The sequence below is a fragment of the Neoarius graeffei genome, chromosome 1 (genome assembly GCF_027579695.1).
Source record: "Neoarius graeffei isolate fNeoGra1 chromosome 1, fNeoGra1.pri, whole genome shotgun sequence".
Classification (NCBI taxonomy): Eukaryota; Metazoa; Chordata; class Actinopteri; order Siluriformes; family Ariidae; genus Neoarius; species Neoarius graeffei.
Window position 1 is genome coordinate 39,535,226 of NC_083569.1, and position 16,793 is coordinate 39,552,018.

General features: G+C 44.0%; 1 protein-coding gene across 2 annotated transcripts; it reads right to left on the reverse strand.

The window, feature by feature from the left end:
• Nucleotides 1–10,839: 10,839 nt before the first annotated feature.
• zgc:136930 (uncharacterized protein LOC563946 homolog) lies at nt 10,840–16,533 on the reverse strand. Of its 2 annotated transcripts, XM_060931566.1 has the most exons (10): nt 15,721–16,533; nt 15,515–15,575; nt 15,342–15,437; nt 15,049–15,228; nt 14,787–14,912; nt 13,192–13,412; nt 12,996–13,033; nt 11,915–11,995; nt 11,166–11,192; nt 10,840–10,973 (listed from the first exon to the last, which is right to left on the reverse strand). In XM_060931566.1, the coding sequence occupies exons 1-10, from the start codon at nt 16,476–16,478 to the stop codon at nt 10,924–10,926; spliced, it is 1,638 nt and encodes a 545-aa protein (XP_060787549.1). In that variant the 5' UTR covers nt 16,479–16,533; the 3' UTR covers nt 10,840–10,923. The 2 variants fall into 2 exon arrangements, with proteins under 2 accessions (XP_060787549.1, XP_060787559.1); XM_060931576.1 differs by lacking the exon at nt 11,915–11,995 and having other exon boundaries at nt 15,721–16,531.
• Between the last annotated feature and the right edge of the window lie 260 nt (nt 16,534–16,793).

Below are 16,793 nucleotides of genomic sequence, written 5' to 3' on the forward strand. Positions count from 1 at the left end.
CCCAGAAGCAGTGCCACTCCGCAATATCTCCGCACGTAGTATTGCAGAAGCACTCTTCCGCGTCATCTCCCGAGTCAGAATCCCGAAAGAGATTCTGACTGATCAAGGCACTACGTTTATCTCACGCACACTGCACGAACTGTATGGGTTATTGGGAATCAAGCCGATCCGCACCAGCGTTTATCACCCACAAACGGATGGCTTAGTCGAATGGTTTAATCGCACCCTCAAAAACATAATTAAAAAATTTGTAAGCGAGGACACATGTAACTGGGATAAATGGCTCGAGCCCCTGCTTTTCGCAGTGCGAGAGGTCCCACAAGCCTCCACGGGGTTCTCCCCATTTGAATTATTATATGGGCGTAAGCTGCGTGGCATCCTAGATGTGCTGCGGGAAAATTGGGAGGAGGGACCTTCCCCAAGCAAAAATGAAATTCAATATGTTTTTGACCTGCGCGCAAAACTCCACACACTCACACACCTAACCCAGGAGAATTTGCAGCAGGCTCAAGAACGTCAAGTCCGCCTGTACAACAGGGGCATGCACCTTAGGGAATTCACCCCGGGAGACAAAGTACTCGTGTTATTGCCCACGTCGAGCTCTAAATTAATCGCCAGGTGGCAAGAACCCTTTGAGGTCACACGGCGAGTTGGGGACATCGACTGTGAGGTGAGGTGAATGGACAGGGGTGGGGCATTACAAGTATACCACCTCAATCTGTTAAAACATTGGCGCGAGGAGGTCCCCGTGGCGCTGGTGGCGATGGTTCCAGAGAAGGCGGAGCTGGGGCCGGAGGTTCAAAAGGGAAAATTGGCATCACCCACCGCTCCGGTCCCCTGTGGAGCCCACCTCTCCCTGACCCAGCTTGCGGAGGTTGCCTGGTTGCAAACAGAATTTTTGCCCCTGCCCAGCCGCACCCACCTCATAGAACACCACATTGAGATGCCCCCGGGGGTGGTAGTGCACAGCTGCCCTTACAGACTGCCCAAACACAAGAAAAAGGTGGTTCGGGAAGAACTCGAGGCCATGCTCGAAATGGGCATCGTCGAGGAGTCCCACAGTGACTGGAGCAGTCTGATGGTCTTGGTTCCCAAGGCCGACAGGTCGGTCGGGTTCTGTGTGGACTATAGAAAAGTCAACACGGTGTCTAAATTTGATGCATACCCAATGCCTCGTATTGGTGAGTTGCTCGATCGACTAGGCATGGCTCGTTTTTATTCGACACTGGTTTTGACAAAGGGATATCGGCAGATCCCCTTGACTCCACTATCCCGTGAGAAAACGGCCTTTTCCACACCGTTTGGCTTACACCAGTTCGTCACACTTCCATTTGGGTTGTTTGGGGCGCCCGCTACGTTCCAGCAGCTTATGGATAGGGTCCTCCGCCCCCACGCCATCTATGCGGCCGCATACCTAGATGACATTATTATTTATAGTAATGACTGGCCACGGCACCTAAAACACCTGAGGACCGTCCTGGGGTCGCTGAGGCGAGCGGGGCTCACAGCCAACCTGAAGAAGGGTGCGATTGGGCAGGTGGAAGTACGGTATCTGGGCTTCCACTTGGGCAATGGGCAGGTGCGTCCCCAAATCAATAAGACAGCAGCAATTGCGGCCTGCCCGAGGCCCAAGACCAAAAAGGGGATGAGGCAGTTCCTGGGGTTGGCTGGCTACTATCGTAGGTTTATACCTAATTATTCGGACGTCACCAGCCCACTGACTGATCTCACTAAAAAGGGGGCACCAGATCCAGTCCAGTGGATGGAGCAATGTCAGCGGGCTTTTTCTAAGGTAAAGGCTGCACTGTGTGGGGGGCCACTGTTACACTCCCCTGACTTTTCTCTCCCCTTTGTTTTACAGACAGACGCATCGGACAGAGGGCTGGGGGCGGTTCTGTCCCAGGAGGTGGAGGGGGAGGACCGTCCAGTGCTGTACATCAGCCGCAAGCTGTCGGTGCGCGAGGGCAGGTACAGCACCATAGAGAAGGAATGCCTCGCCATCAAGTGGGCGGTCCTTGCCCTCCGCTACTATCTTCTGGGGCACCCTTTCACCCTCTGGTCGGACCACGCGCCCCTGCAGTGGCTCCACCGCATGAAGGATGCTAGCACACGGATCACCCATTGGTATCTGGCACTCCAGCCGTTTAAGTTCGAGGTGGTCCACAGGCCGGGGGCACAGATGGTTGTGGCAGACTTCCTCTCCTGTCGGGGGGAGGAGTCGGCGGCAGGCCGGACAGCTGCCCGGCCTGAGTCGGGCGGTGGGGGTATGTGGCAGCGGGGGTGTGGTCAAGCGTCGGTCTGTGAATGGAGGGCGGAGTCAGGGAAGGTAAGTGGCGGAATCACTGCACCTGATGGGAATTAACCTGTGTTTGTGTGTCTTCCCCAGTGACCACGCCCTATAAGAGGAGAGGGAGAGCGGAGGAAGAGAGGTTCTCCCCAACCTGGATGCTTGTGTGCGTGCATGTGTAGTTTAGACTGAAAAGCTAAATAAAGAGTCTTTGAGAACTCAGTTCTGGCCTGCCGTGCTTCTGTGCTCCACCCACCTAGAACTCTTGTTACAAGTGAATATTACCAAGATGCCTTTTTCCTGCAGTGTTCATGCTATCTGGGGCACATCTACTGTACCCTCCTGGAGATCAGTCTTACGGTATAATGATGAACTCTTAAAAGCGCTCCCTAACACCAAAACAGACTATCTAATTCAGGGCTTTTCAAAGTGTGGGGCGCGCCCCCCCTGGGGGGCGCCAGAGTTCTTCAGGGGGGGCGCAACGTGAGGAGCCTTTACCAGAGACAAAATGGATCGATTTTTAGTACCTAAAGCTACAGTGAATGAGGAGACAGAGTTTCGGCCAAGCAAAAAAAAAACCCAGAGCCTCCAGGATGTTGCGATTTGCAACTTCAGCGCAAATTCAACCAATCCCCGCGAATTCAGGGCGGTGTTACAATTATATCCAATCACCGCAACTTTCCCGCAAATTTGACCAATCGTTGGCGTCATCTTGAAGTGACGTCGACAAACTACCTTCCGCCTTACTTCCGTGTTTACGTTCAAGAGAAGCAGCATACGCGCAGTGTTGCCAGATTGGTTTTAAGTGCATTTTGGCGGGTTTTGAACATATTTTGGATGGAAAACGTCAGCAGTATCTGGCAACATTGCATGATGTGCGAGTCAGTGTTTCTGTAGGCTTAAATTCTGTTACTGAAAGTGTGTTATGTTTACAGTGAAGGACTGTGTGCACTTTATTTTTTTTTTACTTAATACAAGAAATTAATGGATGCCAACATTTTTGCCAAAATGGTATTTTATTTTCCATTGTGTAGGCAGCTTCAGAATCATACTGTGAGATTCTGTTCAAATTTTTTTTTTCTTCTATGAAGCCTGAGCCATTTATTTTATTAGTTTATAATTATTGTTTAATTTAGTCTTCAGGAGAGACTGCCTGCACACAGTACTAGTATTAATAGTTTTTTTTCTTGCATGCTGAGGCATTTATATTATATTTTAAGGTAACTTCATGTTGTGCTGTAAGGTTCTCTGCACTTTAACTTTTGAACCAACAGGTGCATTTGGATAAGTAAAGCCTATTTTTCTGCATTTTTGTAGTCCTGGTAATCTTTTATATTGGTAAAGTTGTTTATAGGACCATTTCTCTGTTTTTTTTAATCAATAGTTTTTCAGTAATAACTTAATATTTAACATGTCACTCAATTTTAATCACAAAAAGAGAAAATCGCAACAATTTCTCGCAACTTTCACTTCCTCCCGCAATGGAATCGCAACAAAAACCTAAAAAACACCGCAACTCTCATCGCAATTTTTTTGGGAAACCCCCCGCAACATCAGACATTTTAGCCCGCAACAATCACAAAAAAGGCCCGCGGAATCCTGGGGGACTGGAAAAAGAAGGCAGTATGACCACGATTATTTAAAAGTTTGGATTTTCATGGACTGGATCTGAAGATGCTCCACTGCCACAGTGTGTTGTCTGCCAAGAGGTGCTAGCTAACGATGCTATGAGATGTTTAAAATGTGTAAAACAAGATGTATTAAAAAGCACAGATGTTTAAAATGTGAAAAAGAAAAAAAGAAAAATGTGTACAACAACCATTTTTTTAAAAATACGAATGGAACATTAAGTATAGCAACAACAAAAATTGTAAGGGGGGGCGCTGTTGTTTATTTGCTCTCCGAGGGGGGGCTGACTCTCCCACACTTTGAAAACCCCTGGTCTAATGCATTAACATGGAGCTAGATTAGTTGAGAACACTTGCCCTCCTGTCATCCCAGCATGCAGCAGACATCACTGCCGTTACCAGTAGCACACAGTGAGGTTGTTATGAGTGTTATTGACTCCTGCTGAGGGCACAACAAAATGTCTGTTGAACTGGGGCTTTCAGAAGCGGGTTATCAGACTGCAACTAAACCACAAATACCGCAGACAGAGAAGTGTCTTAGTCACAGGAACACACAGTCTAGGGCTGGCATATAGTAGAGAGCAAACTGGCCTGAATGACAGCAGACAGTGATAGCATTTATCTTATATGACTACATTATAATGATAAAAGTATGACATCATGATAAAATACAATTTTGATGAATGATTATATGGGGTGTGCCACCATAAAATGAGTCCAGTTAGTCAGAAAATAATTTTTTATTGGATATTCTAAATCCACCATTAATCTCATCTCATCTCATTATCTCTAGCCGCTTTATCCTGTTCTACAGGGTCGCAGGCAAGCTGGAGCCTATCCCAGCTGACTACGGGCGAAAGGCGGGGTACACCCTGGACAAGTCGCCAGGTCATCACAGGGCTGACACATAGACACAGACAACCATTCACACTCACATTCACACCTACGGTCAATTTAGAGTCACCAGTTAACCTAACCTGCATGTCTTTGGACTGTGGGGGAAACCGGAGCACCTGGAGGAAACCTACGCGGACACGGGGAGAACATGCAAACTCCACACAGAAAGGCCCTCGCCGGCCCCGGGGCTCGAACCCAGGACCTTCTTGCTGTGAGGCGACAGCGCTAACCACTACACCACCGTGCCGCCTCCACCATTAATTATCTTTTAAAATAAGGTGGTTTGTTAAATTTGGTGCTGCCCATCCAGAGAAATTAACGAAAATGTTTAAGGTGTCACCATCTGAAGTTTGGAGATGGTCAGGTGTAAACTTAGTGATGTGTAAACTGAAATGAATCCATTTCACGCACATATTTAACTTATGAAGTCATATTTATAGGTTGTTTTACAGTATAATATTTTGGTGACTATTACATTAAGGAATGTCTTAAATGGCAAAATTATTTTTAAAAAATTATACAAGTCATCTTTTGACTCGGGCGGCACGGTGGTGTAGTGGTTAGCGCTGTTGCCTCACAGCAAGAAGGTCCGGGTTCAAGCTCCGTGGCCGGCGAGGGCCTTTCTGTGTGGAGTTTGCATGTTCTCCCCGTGTCCGCATGGGTTTCCTCCGGGTGCTCCGGTTTCCCCCACAGTCCAAAGACATGCAGGTTAGGTTAACTGGTGACTCTAAATTGACCGTAGGTGTGAATGTGAGTGTGAATGGTTGTCTGTGTCTATGTGTCAGCCCTGTGATGACCTGGCGACTTGTCCAGGGTGTACCCCGCCTTTCACCCCTAGTCAGCTGGGATAGGCTCCAGCTTGCCTGCGACCCTATAGAACAGGATAAAGCGGCTAGAGATAATGAGATGAGATCTTTTGACTCCCTCTCATTTAAAATCACTGTATGAACTTTCACAACACCGGAGTCATTTTGTGATGATGCCCCATAAGTTTAATTCATTTTCAAGCTTCCTATGTGTTCCGTTATTGTGTAACCCAAATAACACCTCGAATAACAGCTTATTGTTTATGCGCTGTGTTCTGTAGGCAAACTAGTGCATATAACAGATGAAGATAAGGTTATTTTCTGTCATAAAAGCCCAGGCTACTTACTTGAATGGAGAAAGGCCCATATAGCAGCAATGGATTGAAGAGATGACCTTTCAAACACAGATTTGTGAAATGACTGTTTGAAAAAAGTCTTTGGCTCAAATAGCATGGAAAAAACTGCATATGCAAATTTCTCCAGATCTAATGGAGCAAAGTGCCCTATACAGTATCAGTGGATGTGTTGGTGTAAGAAACTGATAAGCTAGATGTTTTCTTGTTATGTCTGGGAAACCAGCAACTAAAGCACTGGCTGTGTCTTGTCCTACATTCCACCGTACTAAATAATATGTTCAAAATAGTAATGGCAGCATTCTACTCTCTCCACATTTGTGGAGTGATTACAAAATTGCATCACGGTCTGTGTTTAATTTACACTGCATTTCAGCAGTGCACTGAGTCTATCAGTCCCCATACATTTCCATTTCCACTTTAATGTCAAACACACATGACACCATGACCTTTGCATCACACCTACATACTTTACTGAATGCACAGTGTGCTCCGAGTTTAGATATCTCTGTGCAGTCAAACTGAAGTCCATCCATCCATTATCCATAGCCGCTTGTCCTGTGCAGGGTTGCGGGCAAGCTGGAGCCTGTCCCAACTGACTATGGGCAAGAGGCGGGATACACCCTGGACAAGTCACCAGGTCATCACAGGGCCGACACATAGAGACAAACAACCATTCACACTCATATTCACAGCCACCAGTTAACCTAACCTGCATGTCTTTGGACTGTGGGGGAAACTGGAGCACCCAGAGGAAACCCACGCAGACACGGGGAGAACATGCAAACTCCACACAGAAAGGCCCCCATCGGCCACTGGGCTCGAACCCAGAACTTTCTTGCTGTGAGACAACAGTGCTAACCACTACACCACCGTGCCGCCCCAAACTGAAGTTGCCTGTAGCCATTCAGCTCTTGGTTCACTGTTGCATGGTCTGTGTGTGAAATGAGCTTTACTTGAACAGGCAGAAATGGCCAGTTACACTGGATAGAGTGAAATAGGTTACTGAGGCCAGTGTTGCTCTGATGACATTATGCACCATTCCAGTATTTTGCTGAACAAGCGGTCTTGTTGTTTTTGTGCTTTGAGTGTAAAAAAAAAAACCATGAAATTTGCATTCCTCATCATGACACCACAACAAAGGCAAAGACATGGGTGTCCTGCTGCAAGACTCTGCAGCGCATCGTGAGAGCAGCTGAGAGGATCATTGGTGTCTCTCTCCCTTCTCTAATGGATATATATAACTCCCGCCTCACCCGCAAAGCCATCAGGATTGCAGGTGACCCCACCCACCCATCTCACAGCCTCTTCAGCCTGCTGCCGTCGGGGAGGAGACTGCGGAGTCTCCGGGCCAAAACCAGCAGGCTCAAGGACAGTTTCTTTCACCAGGCGGTCAGGAGGCTCAACTCCCTCCCTGTTTTGCTCCTCCTCCCCCCTCTGCCCCCTGCCACAGATTCTGCTCGCACACCCCCCTGCCCCCCCTTCAGCATCTGACATGTCACCCTCACAGTTCCCCCCCTCCCAACACACACACACACTCTTAACATTCATTAACACACTGAACTCAGGGACTGCACATTTCACTTTACCTCGCTCATTTGCACTATTCCGCACTACCTCACCTTAACAGCCATTAGTTTATTGTTTATACTGCTTATTTCATGTTTACCTGCTATACCTCAAGTGCCCTTGACTGTTTATTTGCTCCAATTTACGTGTGTGTGTGAGTGTTTTAGTCTATGTCTAGTTCTTATCTAGAGTGTTTATACTGTTTATATCGTTTGTTTGAGTGTTTAGTCTATGTCTAGTTCTCATCTAGAGTGTTTATACTGTTTATATTGTCTGAGTGTTTAGTCTATGTCTAGTTCTTATCTAGAGTGTTTATACTGTTTATATTGTCTGAGTGTTTAGTCTATGTCTAGTTCTTATCTAGAGTGTTTATTCTGTTTATATTGTTTGTTTTTTCAATTATTCTATTTTTATTTATTGCATTGCCTGTTTGCACCGTGGGTCAGAGAGGACTGAAATTTCATCTGTGCTGTATGTTGAGCATGTATAGCATATTTGACAATAAAGTTGACTTGACTTGACTTGACTTGATCAGATTTGACACGTCTGCTGCTAAACAACAGGAAGGTGTATGTTGCAGCCATCACAGCATGTCACCGCAGCAGGAGTGGTGTCTTGCTGGGATGTCATAAACTGTAAAATGTCACACCCATTCTGGAAGTACATTCTTCCCTTTGTACTAGAGTTTTTTAAGACATCTTATGTGCCCGTGCAAGATGACAAACTGAACTTGGTCTCTTTTTGCAAGAAACACATGCCTTGCTGATAAGGCATTGATTCTGATGGCAGCAATTCAATCATCAGATCAACTGGGGTCAGAGGCAAGCTGGAGCCTATCCCAGCTGACTATGGGCAAGAGGTGGGGTACACCCTGGACAAGTTGCCAGGTTACCACAGGGCTGACACCTAGAGACAAATAACCTTTCACACCTATGGTCAATTTAGAGCCACCAGTTAGCCTAACCTGCATGTCTTTGGACTGTGGGGGAAACCGGAGCACCCGGAGGAAACCCACGCGGACACGGGGAGAACATGCAAACTCCACACAGAAAGGCCCCCGTCAGCCACTGGGCTCGAACCCAGAACCTTCTTGCTGTGAGGCAGCTAACCACTAGACCACCGTGCCACCCAGATCAACTGTTCATCAGTCATATAGGAAAAGACGCTGAAAGCTCAATTGTCTAAATAGAGAATGTCCTACTGGATGGTGAACGTCATCACCTTGGCCTAACAGGTCCTACCATGACACACCATTTTGAGGAGCATCTCCTAATCTTGGGCATTACTTAGAAGCGTGATACTCCAGGAAGCCTATACTACTGATACCTGGGTTTTACTGAGCACCTTCTCCAGATTCTACAAGATTAGCATTTCCCCTCATAGTGCCACGAGTGCAGCAGTCATCTCCGAGCACCTTTCCAGTCAGTCCTAACATGGGTTGTTCCTCGTGACATTGTAGCATATTTTATCGAGATTTATTTTATTCAGCAGGCCGATGTTTGGAGCTGTGAAATAGAATGCTAGTTACATATCTAACTGACTCAAATCAAATTCAACTTTAACACTGTCACTGACCAATGCAACCAGTGCAATAGCACAGCACCAAAACACTTATCACCTGCAAACAGCCTGTCTCATAATGTTGTGAAAATCATGTATGATCAAGTCAATGATGTAATGATAAGAGAGGAAAAAACAACATGTGAGTTTGTAGCAGCTTCCTCTGTGTTTCACAGTGAAAGCACCTCAGATATCAGCTTCATGTGTAAAGCAGCATGTAATGTTTATAGGTGGAATTGATTGCAAAATTCACTGTATAATAATTACACAATATCGATCATTTGCAATATACACATTGGCAACATGCATGAACTGCAAAATGGTGTTTCCTCTTCAAATATACTATTGAGAGAAAACTTTACACATGAAGTTGATCTCTGAGGTACACTGCAAAAAAGTGAAAACTGAATTTGAGGAGAACATTACTTAATACTCATGAAATTATCTTGCTGCATGGACAGATCATTTTACTTGACAAGACATCTTGGAATAAGTTGGTTGCAATCTAGAACTAGGTTTAATAATCTCAGAATTAGTGTCTTGTAGTGTCTCCTAGGAAATGCTAGATCGTTTCAACTATTTTCAAGATATGTTCACTTGCTAAGAAATCATTTTTTGCATTGTGCTTTCACTGTGAGACACAGAGGAAGCTGCTACAAACTCACTTGTTCTATTTTAATGTTTTTTCCTTCCCTATCTCTGTGTGTGTATATATATATATATATATATATATATATATATATATATATATATATATATATATATAAAAACAGTTATTCCATGAAATCAAGTCGTACATGAGCTGATAGCCGACGAGGCACGTAGCACTGATTTGGCTATAACCCATGTACGATGAGATTGAGTGGAATAACTGTTTTATTCTATCCAAATTCAGTGGATTTTGAGAAACAGAGCATTTTTATTTTTATTTTTTGCAAATTCGATAAATAAAAACTTTAAACAAAATGTCCAAAAAAATCATTTCCACTTAGAATGTAAACAAACTGGCTAAACGACAGGAGCCTTTTGTGAAAAATGCGATAATAATAATTCTTGAAAAAGAAAAAAGATATGTTCTTACCATCAAATACTTTCATTCCATATTTTGTTGCTTTTTTGTATTTTTGGGGTTTTTGTTTAGGAGTAGAGTTTTTATTTCATTCCAGGTTGGTTCAGCAACATGCGCCGCCATTTTGTTTTTCTCTACTCATGGTATATGAGCTGATAGCCTCGTAGTATATCGTAGTATAGTTGCCAATCAGAACACATGATTGCTCATATCCAGTGAATGTGTTTATATATATAAAATGTGTTTATATATATATATATAATGTGTTATACACACACACACATACACAACCCCAAGACCTATGCCCCCTGAAACCCAGAAACGCTGTATATATCCTGTATATAAGCCACAGTGATCCTGATCAGGCAGTTACTAAGGATGCTTCAAATGCATCGCACAGATTCACATATTAATATTTGTGTTTTTTCTTTGTCCCACAAGCTTCATATCTGACCCCTCACCTGCACCTGATCATGTGGAGTCCCCAGTGCACAACTCTAGGCTCTTTCAAATACCCTATGATACTTTAAAAATATCGTTCCTCCTATTCATATTTTGTATTGATATTATTGGTATCATTTAGAACATATTATACTGGCATTCAAAGAAACTTGTTCAGTATTTGGTTACATTCCTAGTATGGATCCAAAGTGGAAGAAACGAGAACATATATGTGGAATGCAGTTTTATTGGAAAAACACTGAGGGGAGATTGCTGTCCATGAAGCAAACTCTCTCTAACAATCCCTCTGCATTCAGGAGGATTCGGTGTCTGCATCACTGATGATTGAAGTCTCTGTGTATTCTAATGGAGAGATAGAGAGGAGAGAAACAAGTCATGTGTTGGCTCCATGCAAATCTGAATGTAACTGGAAACATAAAAGATGTTTATGAATGGGTAATATAAATGCTGGTGAAAGTCAACTGCTCATCATTCCAAGCACAGCAATGAAGCCAAAAAAAAGTGAAGTGAAAGTGTGTCTGATATGTACAGTACCTGTGACATGAATTCGACCTTTGCCAGCTGCAATGAAAAAAATGTAGAGAAATTTAGAAGTTTATTTTATATATATACTTGTATACCTATATATACCTATATATAATGATTGCGGGCGGCACGGTGGTGTAGTGGTTAGCGCTGTCGCCTCACAACAAGAAGGTCCGGGTTCGAGCCCCGTGGCCGGCGAGGGCCTTTCTGTGCGGAGTTTGCATGTTCTCCCCGTGTCCGCGTGGGTTTCCTCCGGGTGCTCCAGTTTCCCCCACAGTCCAAAGACATGCAGGTTAGGTTAACTGGTGGCTCTAAATTGACCGTAGGTGTGAATGTGAGTGTGAATGGTTGTCTGTGTCTATGTGTCAGCCCTGTGATGACCTGGCGACTTGTCCAGGGTGTACCCCGCCTTTCACCCGTAGTCAGCTGGGATAGGCTCCAGCTTGCCTGCGACCCTGTAGAACAGGATAAAGCGGCTAGAGATAATGAGATGAGATGAGATATAATGATTGCACCTTGCAATCATTTTAATGAACACACCCACTAATCTTGGTGCATACTCAGATAAATGAAATGTTCCATGACTTCCCCTGATCGCTTAATACTGAGTAGGTTACTCATTTCATTATAAGTCTGTATTGACATGTACCTAAAAACTTGCAAATGTATTCATACTCATTTTTTATGATAATGCAATCCTAAACTTGTAAGTGTTTTGGCCAGACTACACTACAGGCATATGGTTGAAGAGGACTTGCCTTTGTGGATATATCTAGTGTGTCTATCCAGGGAGGCATGGGGTGAGTCCTGGGGCGTGCTGGTTTTGGGTGGGGCACTCCCTACGAGATGGAAAAGTGCAGATAAGCGAGGGCCACGTCCACCCCCATGCCCCAGGACTATGGTCCCCTTTCTATGGGTGCAAAAACTTATGCAAAGTACATCCATCCATTATCTATACTTATCCATCAAGGTCACAAGGAAGCTGAAGCCGATCCCAGCTGACTTTGTGCGTGAGGTGGGGTACATCCTGAGTAGATCGCCAGTCTATCACAGGCCTAACAACCATTCACACTTATATTCACACCTATAGACAATTTAGAGTAGCCAGTTGACCTAATCCTCATGTCTTTGGACTGTGGGAGGAAAACGGAGAACCCGGAGGAAACCCATGCAGCCACAGGGACAACATACAAACTCGACACAGAAAGGACCCAGTCGGCTACGAGGTTCAAACCCAGAACCCATATATATATATGAAGTCTAGAGTCCTGGACTAATTCTTACAAACTCTTGGCTACTAGTGTCTAGGACCAAGGTAAATATGAGTCACAAATTTTAAAAATCAGCTTTTGGTCACACGAATGACTATGATTTGAAGAAGTATTGTGTCATCAACAATTGGTTTTCTCCTCTATCAGTGATACAATCTGATAAATGTTGCTGATGGAGCTTACATGCTTCTCATATGACTGTTACACCCATGAGCCTGCTTGCTTCATTTTAAAGATTGATTAAGTTTAGATTTTTTTCCCTTGATTTCCATTCCTGTTGAATGATGGTTAAAAACCAGTGGATATACCTATATTGAATAAGTATGTTTCCATTAACTGGATGCTGGCAATCATGTTATATTTGAAGTTTAGAGGTGAGCCAGGCAATGGTTGCTAAGTAATCTAAACAAATCATAGTAAGTGTGATCTAACAACACCTGAAATTGGTTTCCAAGGTTATCTGGACTCTTGCGAAATCCCTGCTTTCACGTAACCTAAGGCTGTTTTGTTATGTTTTGTTGCTAACTTGAGATTTTGTTGTGATGATTTCGACAATGACTACTCATACCTGAGAAAGTGTAGGATGACTCTGTAGATTCTGGCAATCTGAAAACCCGAAAAAGAAAGAGAGAGAGTGAGAGAGAGAGAGAGAGAGAGAGAGAGAGAGAGAGAGAGAGTGGTTTAAAGGATGTTAAATGTCAGGATTTGGTTAACAAATGCCTTTTACTGGTGTTACAGTATGAGTCAATTTGAACGAGGCTCACTTCAAGTCAACTCCCTCCAAGAGTTTCCTGTAGGTGGCGATTTCCACATCTAAAGCGAGTTTGATGTCTAACAGCTCTTGGTAGGCCAGAATTTGTTTGTGAAGGTCAACTTTAGCTGCCTCAATGGCAGATGTGAGGCTGGCGATCTGGGCCTGGTACTCAGCCACGCCCACGCTGGACTGAGCATGAGCCTCTGCCAAGCTCTGCTCCAGGGCCATGTTCTGGGAAAACAAAGGTATAGCATTATAGATTATTTTACTTTCAATTCAGTGTGGTGTGATTGGATGCCTTGAGAATGCTGTGTTTTGTGTGTGAAACAATTAAGTCAAAGAGTACCAAGAAATTCACTATAAATCCCCTTGTCATGTTGTGCATTAACCTGCCAGAAAGTACCTAACTTCTCAACATTTTCTGCATGGTGCATCATCAAGTAACATGTCAAAATGTTTGTGAACTGAGACTATACGTTCTCTGAGAGAGCTGACTGTGAGAAGCAGCTCTTCGTTTCTTGTGGTACTGACTTTGAAACCACATCCCGTGCCTTCTGTTTCCTGTATCGGGCAACTGTGATTTATGGTAACTATGCTAATCGATGAGAACTAAACTGTGTTATGTCTAGCCCTGTAACTGCACCCAAACAAATCGAGCAAGCATTTATTTCTTAGTTTGCTGGTTTATAGAAATGAGTTCATTCGTAATAAAGTCCCCATAATGTCAAAATTCCCCCAGAAAACAAAGGAAATGATGCTTATGACAGGGGATAACCATACATAGTACACAGTAATTTGATGAAGGGCTTTTCTTGCTGATTCAGAAGACTCCAATTAAAGCTTATCTACGTATTACAATCATAACTCTGCATGACAAAGACACCAGTGTCACAAGGCACACTTGCTCTGATCATGCAGATACATGTCAAGAACTTCAATTAATGTTCCCAGCAAATGTCAGAATGGGGCAAAAAATAATTGGATCTCATTGACTTTGACCGTGGAATGGCTGTTGGTGCAAATTGGGCTGGTTTAAGTCTTATATTTCAGAAACTGTTGATCTCCTGGGATTTTCATTTATCACAGTTCACAGGCAGTGGATGATTTGTGTTTTTCACATTTTAGGTAAATTCTAGAGACTGTGAAAATCCCAGGAGATTAGCAGTTTCTAAAATACTCAAAGCAGTCCATCCGGCTCCAACAGCCATGCTACAGTGAGTGCATCAGGTGCATATCAGGTGTTGCTTACTATTCAAATGTATTTTGCACTGAGATAAAAGAAATATATCTAAATATTCTACTCAAACATGGTTAGCTTTTTTGTAGTTTAACCTCCTCCTCCTCCTCTCACACACACACACACACAATGTGCACAGTCTTAACTATTAATTTAATTTACATGACTTTTGTGTGTTATGCGTTGTCACTGCTATTGCTTTCGGTATACTTTCTAAATGTATAATAAGTTTAAATTAAATGTACAAGTTTAATGTAATCATTGATAATGTAATAATTTTATCAAATGAAAACGATTATGAAAGTGGAACTTTGGTAGTAGTACAGTAAGAATTACCGGATGTGAATGTACATATATTGAACACTCACTTGTGTTATAAGGCCCTGTAACTCTAACCCGAGCCCCTGTAACTCCTTCCTGACGGTTGCAGTGTCGGCTTTGGCAGATGACACAGCCTCTGTGCTCTTAACATTAGCAGTCTGTATTTCATCCATCTAAGAAAGGGAGAGAAAATATTAGCTTCTGGGACCCAAACAGGTTTAATACTGACAGTCGTATTAATTTAGGTTGCAAGAGAAAACACAATGTAAAATAAAAGATAAAGTCCGAAGGCATTTGTTAAACTCTCGCCTTGAGTTTGTAGTAGGCTTCGGCTTCCTCTCTGTGCTGCTGGACAGATTTCTCATACTCCAGTCGTATCTTGTTGAGTGCTGCAGAGATGTCAAATGACTTGCCAGTGTCCACTTCAATCATAGAGACAGAGGTGTCCATGGTTGTGGTGCCCAGTTTGGACTGCAGAGAAGCGAGCTCCTGAAGGTAGATTGTGCAATGAGTAGAGAATTATTCAAATTAAAAACCAAAAGAAAGATAGACAAAGTCTAAAATTGCAGCCAAGTCTTAATTAATGTCTAAATGTAAAGTACCTCTTCCTGTGTTTTGGTGACAAAGTCCAGTTCATTCCTCAGGCTGGAGAGCTTTGCATCCAAATCGATTCTTAGGTCAGTTGCTGCTTCAGTGTCCTAAAGGTAGAAATAAAGCTAAATAAAACATAACTGTACTTACAATAATGGAAATTAATCCCACTTTTCCTTCTTACCTTTTTCATGGCAGCAATGTCAGACTCAAGCTGGTACTTGACCCCTTGTTCAAAGTCAAGCCTTTTAAAAAATAATATATATACACACAATAATACTGTTGTGGAGGGAAAAAATGCATTTGAATATAATATTATGCATAAAAACTACAACACTTTGCAATGTATTAAGAGTTCATTGTACTTTAAAAGCAGACTGAAACACATACTTGGCCTTAAGCTCATGGGCAATGCCACGCACATTGTCGAGCTCTATCTCCAGTTTGATGGTGTCAAGAGTGAGGTTCTGCAGAGTGGTGCGATACTCATTCAGCTGGGTCTCGTATTCCACCGTAGTAGTGCTTGTCGATTCTGGGGACATGTCAGTGCCACCGGTCAGCTGGGACAGCTTAGCCTCCAGTGCAGCATTCTCCTGCTGCAATGCATGCACTTTGGCCATGTACACAGAGAAGCGGTCATTCAGGAGTGACAGTGTGGTTTTCTCAGCTGCACGAGATAGGATGGGAACCATGGTTGCGCCTACAGCAGGACCACCAGCCAGAGCAGCACCTGCAGTTAGCCCACCAGCTGCGATGGTGCGACCCATGGCAAATGCTGGGCTTGCAACTACTCCTCCAGCACCTCCACCACCGCCCAGTGCCAACCCTGCACCACCCACACCCAAGCCCAGTCCTGCTTCAAGTCCAGAGCCCAGACCAAGACCAAAACCCAGACCAAGACCAGGGCTCAGACCAACTCCAGAGCCCAGACCAAGACCAGAGTTCAGACCAACTCCAGAGTTCAGACCAACTCCAGAGCCCAGACCAAGACCAGAGCCCAGACCAAGACCAAGCCTAGCCCCAGCCCCAGCCCCCAGCCCAAGCCCCAAGCCTGCTCCAGCACCACCAAGCCCTAATCTGGCTCCACCACCTCCAGCTCCTGAGATACCAGACAGCCTGGAAGAGGACAATGATGCAGAGAAAGACATTATTGACAGTTGTGGATCACTGGAGCAAGCACAATGTGAAGAAAATGGAGAATGTAAGAAGGCAGGGAGCTTGAAAAGGTTTATATACAGGCAGTGTTGAATAGTTAGGAGGAGGAGGAGGAGCACTGATCTGTAGCATGTGCCTGGACTTGATGCTATGCTTTTTGTGCCATCTCATTCCATGGACTTTGAAATTATAAGCTCTCCCTGAGGGTAGCGTCTATGCTTTATCACTATCAAGCACGGAATGATTCATGATGCACATAAACATAGTCACGCACACTTAATCTTCCTATCAAAGTGATTCTTGAGACA